Genomic DNA, 7,459 nt, shown 5'->3' on the forward strand with positions numbered 1-7,459 from the left:
GTCTGCCCAGAGAGGGTGTGGAGTCTCCTTGGGACCTACTCCCTTCATCATCCTCGTAGCTCTCCGTTGGACTCGTCCAACTTTGATTATAATCTGTACCAATATGATGCTCGTCCAACGGAGAGCTACGAGGATGATGAAGGGACTTGAACCAGAGAGGGTGTGGAGTCTCCTGCTCTGGCGACTTTCCAACCCGCCTGGACGCGTTCCTGTGGGGCTGCCCTGGGTGACCCTGCTCTGGCAGGGGGTGGCACTGGGGCATCTCCAGAGGCCCCTTCCAAGCCCAACATTCTACGATTCCATGAGGAGATGACCCTGCTCTTCCCCACAGGTAATCCCTGGCACAGGGGGTTGCACTTTGGCTTCCAGTTACCACGTTTTTCCAACATTTCCAAGTGTGAAAGAGGTGCTCGAGGTTATTCACACATTCACCTACAGAGTGACTAACCCGTTACCGCTGGCAGAGGCAGGGTACAGCGGTGCAAGAAAGTCAAACTGAGAAAAGCAACGCTCACTACGTCATCTCAACGGCAAAGGAAGCATTTTAAAAGCATTTAAACAATTGGATCAGGCCAGCAGGCTCCCCAAAAAATATCCTGACAAGTCTGTTTTGGCATGGTATCATCACCGTGTTGACATCTACGGCAACAGGAAGGCAAAAGCCAATATGAGATGAAAAAAATCATTTTAATTTTACAGGAAGACAGCAAAGCACACTCAAAGACAGGTTAAATATTTACGTATGGCAAGAGTCCAAAGTGAGCCCCGAGGCTGCAAGTACAGACAGACGACAAGAACACAGACGTCAAGAAGTTGCAAATAAAAGCAATAAACAGTAAAAGCAGTCTTAATCGACATTTGGCAATTACACCTATAAAGAGACAGCGGAGAGACAGGGATGAACGGACAGTTATATAAAAAAAGTAAAAATCAGAGCTGTGCATGTGAGAGCTTGGAAAAAAAAATCCTGTCAGAGTTGAGATGCAAAATTCAGTGCTAGTATTCAGCTCTGATAAGGGAACGCTGAAAGGAATGAAATATGGAGCCAAAAACTAAAAAGTAGAGCATGAGAAGTCCAAACACTGTTCCAAGGAGCACATTTAACTCCAGGGAGGGAGAAAAATTAAAAGAGGCAGAAAAAGAAGGAAAGGTGGGTGTTTAACATGATAAAAGATGTGAATGACAGCAGAGAAACAATTTCAAGTGAGAGCCCAACTTGATAACTCCTTTCCAGTCTTATCCATCTAGGAGCAGCCAGGTTGGTGCAGCTTCCAAGCCAAGAACAAAGCCCATCTGTGAAGGCAGCCTTCAGCAGCAAGATAAGAAGGGGGCGGTTTATTTTTCAGTGATAATGTAATAGCTCTAATCTGTAACAACGCTGAATGACACATCACTCTTAGGGGCTTCAAAAACACCAGGATCTAGAACAAGGATTTATTTAATACAAGTCAAAATGCAAATAAAAGGAGAAGAAAGGAGGGTTTCAATATCCAATCTCCTCCAAAAACATCCTAAATACCCGCTAGCAAACCATGCTTGTCTTTGAAGCATGTTCACAGCATCTCATGCTCTGGGGTTTCATTTTCAGGTATTATTTCAAATCCTGCCCAGCTCTTTTCAGAAGGGTAATGGCTAGGAAACAGTTGAGTCCCAGCAAGTTTTTGCTCTCTAAAAAGGAAAAGGGTTGTTTCACATGTCTGGAGCTCTGGGGTCATTTAAAACTGATAAGGCGCAATGTCTCGATTAAGGTGTTTTGATAAATTAACTGATCAATGAAATGCTTAACACACCTGTGGGTGTGTCCTTTAAAAACTTTTACATATGTGAATTGAATATTCAATTTCCACTGAGATAAAACACGTGAGCAATAAGAGATAAAACAGGTGAGCACTAAGATGTGACCACGCCTGGATCTTCCCAGTTACCCCAGGGTAGGACAGGTGTGGAAAGGAGCCTCAGCCGAGTGCGCACTCACCTGAGGGTAGGAGGGAATCTCTCTCAACAATTCTGGCGGACGCCAGGTCACTGATGATGTACTGTAACCTCAAGTGTGAGAACACCGGCAGGAACATGCTCCCCTGCTCCGACTCCAGGAACGCAATGTCACCCTCAAAATCTGCAAGATGGAGCACCCCTATTAAAAGTCGTTCCCCTAAATATTTTCCAGACCCCACTTATACCGGAGATTTATCTTCTTGATCAGAGAAAGTCGTTAAGGACAGGTAAATCACCCTTTGCAGTTAAAATGAAGGAATAACTTGCACTCAGATCCTTTCAGCAGAAAGGTTAGACCCTCACTGGAAATACATCAGTGCCTTCCGGTGAGAAGGCAACAAAAGCTCATCCTAACCGAACACCAGCAAAGGCGACAAAGCAAAAACAGCGACTGTGTCTGCTCACTTGTGGATAAAAGAGGGAAAAAAGCAACGGGCTCACTTAAAAACACATGAGCGAAACACTGAAAAAGCCCTCGGCGCTGAGAACATGACACTAGGGACTGCCAGCAGAGGCAAACCTTCCCACAGGAAAGGGGAGGAAGGCTGGAAGCAGAGGAAGACTCGTACATTTTACTTCTAACGCGTGCTCTGCCCAGAGCCGCGCCAGTTCATCCTACCTTTCCTACGCTTGGCAAACCAGGCATCGGCTTCGCTCAAGAGCTGTTTCAAAGACCCATTCCAGGAAGGCACTAGCTGAAGGAACATCCACTAAAAAAATAAACGTGAGGGAGTTAATTGAAGGTTTCAAACAAGCAATACATGCATGATTAAAGGGACATTTTCATAATGAATTCCTGCTTACAAAGACTCCATTAAATACTTCTAAAATACCAAAGAGGCTAAAATTCTCGTTGCACAAGTCAACCACCGCTCGGGAGTTCAACCGCAGGAAGCTGCCCCCAGCCCCTTTGCTAAGTACCTTTTTGAGCGCGGTATACACGTCCATCTCCACTTGCATCACAAACAGGTTAGAAGAGCTAATCAGCTGCTTCATGAGGTTTATGCTAAAATAAAATAAAATAAAAATCGTTAAAGAGTTCTGTGAGACAGTACAGAGAAACCCAAGAAAGTAGCCTAGAAAATCACTCCTAGTGAGCGACATACTTTGGAAGAAACTGTGCTTCATCCCTAGAAGTTAACTGAAACCTGAATACCTGAGCTCTTTGAAGAGTTCCACGCTCTGGTGAGTCATCAGGTTATTCAAGAGCCACTCAAGGCACCTAGGAGAAAAGCAAGGAATTAGTACCAGAATTCTCTTCTTATCTATGTCAACACTCCTGCAACAGTCGCTCAGGCTCACCAAGCTCGATTATGTACTCCACGATTTTGAAATATTGCTTTAACCCAAGATATGAATGAATAGAAACAGGAAAAAAAAATTATTTAAACCCCACAGTTTACCACAAAGTTTTCCAAAATTTTCTGAAGTGTTTAGTTTCTCTCAGGGTACAGTGAAAGCTAGAAATCTTTGCCACAAAAAGGTCTGAGAACACACTAATTCCCAGCAGAAGGATGCAGCTGGCACTACCCTCAGCCTGCTGCTCCCTAATTAGCCCCCCTAATTAAGACAAAGTTAAGCTTAAGGTCTGAATATTAAAGTAGCTTTGCAATTAAAACAGTCCGTGATCACAAGCGATCACCAATTTTAAGGTAATTATTACAGCAGAAGCTCAAAAACTAAACAGAGCCCAAGTCAGATAGATTTTAAAAAAAAAAAAGTAATTAACTTGGGTGCTATTTTACTGCTTGTAAATTCACACTTTCCATTAGCAACGTATAGAGCAGCTTGAAGAAAGTAATTCTTACTTTTTCTTCACAGAGTCTAAGCCGTACGTCCCCGCTGCGTTATAATAACCACACACAGTTTTTGCATTAATGGTTTCCTTCATTGTCTCACCACATTGCTGGATTAAGCCGTCCTGCGGAGAGGAAAAAGAGAAAACAAACCCACAAATATTCAAAGTTTCATTGCCCGACAGTGTCAAAATTTTGCAGTTCACAGAAATCTTCATGCCTGAACAATTATCGAAGTCACACGTGCTATAGTGACCTACGCTGTCCAGAAAATTTATACCCATGTTACTCAGAAAAACAGATTTTTCTGAAGAATATATCACATGGAAGAAAAGCTTAATAAATATCCTCAGGATAGACCAAATGAGCTGTTAAAACATATTTTAATCTGCTTCTAGATATGCTCCTTAAAGCAGCACTTAGTGCTACAACTGATTCTTAGTCACAGCATTTTTGAATAACACCGCTGCTTTACGTTTGGGGTTTTGCCCCACTTAGGCTGTAAAGATGATTCATTTCTCTGAGCAAAAGCGAGAAGAAGCGCGTGAACGTATTACAAATGGTTACCTTCATCTGAAAAGAAAGCAGAAAAATATGGCATATTTATTACTTACAAGCTGCAGCATGCAGGCTGCTGCCAAAAGGGCAACCACTCGGCTGGGTTTTATCAACACATCGTCCCTGTACAGCGAGCCGAAAGCCACCTGCAGAGCTGGAAAGAGCACGAGGGTCAAACAAAGGCAGAGAACCCAGCACAGAGCCCTGAGAGAATCAGCCACAAGGTAAGTGGTCGCTTTTCGGCTGCACTTGGCAACACAGAGCTCCAAAAATGAATTCAACCCTCTTGGTGAGCCCAGTTAAACTCTCAACTGAACGAGCGCAGAATTCAGCCTCTCAAGTTTCCTATTTATTATGTAAAAAATAGATGATTTCAGTTATTTGTTTGTCAGGTTCCACCTGACCTCTGCCTTCAGAGTTTGTGTTAAAATAAAAGGTTCCCACTTACCTTCTATATCAATATTTTGGTCAGGAATCTCCAACTCGATGACGCTCATGCTAGATTCTTTCCAAGATCCACTGAACATACTGGAAAAGTAGCCTGACTATAGGAAGAAGATGAGAGAAAAAAAAAAAGAAAATAAAAAGAACTTAAGTGAGAGATTTCATTCAAATTAAAACTGTCAAAAGCAGCACATGGAATGAAAAATCGTTAATATTTACCTTTACGCAGAAAAAGTACATTAAGGGAACTTTCCACCAGCTAAAACATTCTGACATACTTGAGAAAGGGCTGCATGTATTTGTCCTATTTCTGAACGTGAAAATGTATATAGAAAATGTGGACATGTCTGTAATCTAAGTAAAGAGCTTTAAAGGCCAGAAAAGCCACATAAGCTCTTTTCCTACAAACCCCAGCGCCAATGGGGATATAATTAGTCCAAGAACTAAGTCCTTAATATTACCAGTGGAAAATAAACCCTGCAGGCACGAGGGAATGCCAGCCTGGGTGTTGGAGAGGGGGAAAAAAAAATGCAAAAAAGCATGCAAGACATACAAACTAATGTACAAGGTTGTAGTCTCATACCAAGGACACATACACATACACCACTGATGCAAAGATACCTTTTCTTATAAAGTGTAAGGCATATAAAACTAGAATTTGACAGGTTTCCATCCAAGTGGAGTGAAATACACTGCGCTACTAGGATGCATGATTTTCCTTCTCAGCAGCAGATGTGCCCATTATGGGATGCTATCACTCACTGACGTTTACCTGAGAGATCAAAAAAATAAAGGCTATTTGTACAGCACCGTATTCCCTGACCTCTTAATTCAGCATTTCAACTCGGGGCAGAAAATAACATCAAATCCAACTTTTATTTTACCTGATCACGTAAATATCGGGGCACATCCCCTAAGTACGATGACGTACAACACGCTACTCTCGAAACCAGGGCCTTATTCATCTTACCAGTGAGGCTACCTTAGCTCCTCAATTTCAGCAGAATTCAGCTTTATAGTAAAGAGCATCAGAAAAAAGGAAATCCTCCATCGCTCAGCTCTGCCATTCGCTGTCAGAGCGGCACGTTACTGTCACTTATCGAACTAAATGCAGTAACTTCAGAGTAGGGAAACAGAGACATTCCGACCGAGATAAGCTTCTCAGCAAGGCAGAGGAGGAGTCAGGATTTCATTAAGAGCGATTTGCAGAGAGTTATTTTTAACCTCCGCAAATATTTTACCTACGGTCGCGCGATTCCAATGACAGAGCACGAACTGAAACAGAAACCTGTCTTCTGAGAAGGGTTAACTGAACCACAGAATTCCATCTCACAAAAACATCGCTTGTAGGAGGCCTCTACGGAACAAAATCGCAATTTGCAAAGTCTATTCAAAAAGAGTCCACAGAAGCGTCTTAATTATTAACAACAAAAAAATCAGAATCAGTAATTGGCTTCTTCCATTGCTCGTAACACGAGACAAATTGCACTCAACCTGCTGAGCACCTCAGGCCATGCCCACACCTCTCACACACAGCCCTGCTGACAACAGCCAACAGGAAGGTCTAACACCCGACCTTACTGCCTCTTGCCGCTTCAACTAAATTGCTTCTGAGGTTAGGCTCCCACTTTAGAGTTAAGGGCACCACTGAATTACACATTTCAAGACAAAGCGGTGGTTTCTGCCCACTTCCGTCACCCGAAAAGTGATAGAGAGAACAGACAGTAAAAGGTAACGGTACCTCTTCATGTCCAAAACACAAAAAGGAACACAAAGAACTTCACCTTAATCCAAGTCCAAAACAAAATGCTTGTAGAAACTGCATCTTTTCTGTAGGCACACACTAAGATTTACACCTTTTCAGGCAAGAAAGCCTTCACCCAAGGATGAGGCTGCGTAAAAAACACAGAGACCCAGCTCCTGCGATTTTACTTCGGGTTCCCAAGGAACAGTGTAACTCCACCAGGTTAGCACGTGCTTTACAAATCCGCTCTGTAACAACATTAACCTTGCAGGAGACTCTCAGCTGTTTGTTTAGTAAGAAAGAACACATTCTCAGGACATCAAAAACCAGGACTGTTTAATCCATTCACATTAACAAACCTGAATCACCAGAGACAGAAGTGAAGAAAGCTTTCAAACACCAATCTACAGCTCTGCTTCCTAACGCTACTATCAAAGGCACAACAGAAGCTTTTTAACTGCTTGCATCGACGGAAAACGGGGATAAGCCTGAAATATTAGGAGGGAAAAGAAAAAAAAAACCTCAAGTGACGCTTAACATTCGCCAGATATAGTTTGTATTGTAAAAAGCAGCCACTTACCTGACACAAATATATCTTGTGCAAGTTCCACTCCTCTCCCAGAGCACAGATTTTGATATCGCTGTTTTCCCCATTCAAAAACAGAGTCTGATAAATATACTTCGAGGTGCTCTTCAATTTCTTCCTACACAAAGAAGCAAACAGTCACACCCCTTCACTTGCTTTCCATTGCAGAGGCAACACTAAGCATAAAGCCCCAGATGGGGGGGTTTCTTCTCCCCATAACAGACTGCCTGCCCACCGCCCCGCCTGCTCACACCCCCTCCCTGCTGCTCCCTGCAGCCGCTGCTGGGACCTTTCCAAAGCAGCGAAGAATCACAGAATCCTAGACTGGCCCAGGCT

General features: G+C 43.0%; 1 protein-coding gene across 1 annotated transcript in view; it reads right to left on the reverse strand.

Annotated features, from left to right (window-relative positions):
• Positions 1-7,241, reverse strand: part of GMCL1 (germ cell-less, spermatogenesis associated 1) — a gene marked incomplete at its 5' end in the record, with an annotated part of 17,330 nt that extends 10,089 nt beyond the window's left edge. Inside the window, 8 exons of the mRNA XM_009879150.1 lie at positions 1,976-2,116; positions 2,615-2,705; positions 2,917-3,001; positions 3,152-3,217; positions 3,804-3,916; positions 4,406-4,503; positions 4,798-4,894; positions 7,118-7,241. Of these exons, the coding sequence (XP_009877452.1) occupies positions 1,976-2,116; positions 2,615-2,705; positions 2,917-3,001; positions 3,152-3,217; positions 3,804-3,916; positions 4,406-4,503; positions 4,798-4,894; positions 7,118-7,241 (815 nt within the window). The remainder of the gene's footprint in view (positions 1-1,975; positions 2,117-2,614; positions 2,706-2,916; positions 3,002-3,151; positions 3,218-3,803; positions 3,917-4,405; positions 4,504-4,797; positions 4,895-7,117) is intronic.
• Positions 7,242-7,459: the final 218 nt, after the last annotated feature.

This window comes from Apaloderma vittatum, unplaced genomic scaffold (assembly GCF_000703405.1).
Source record: "Apaloderma vittatum isolate BGI_N311 unplaced genomic scaffold, ASM70340v1 scaffold37861, whole genome shotgun sequence".
In the NCBI taxonomy this organism is placed as follows: domain Eukaryota; kingdom Metazoa; phylum Chordata; class Aves; order Trogoniformes; family Trogonidae; genus Apaloderma; species Apaloderma vittatum.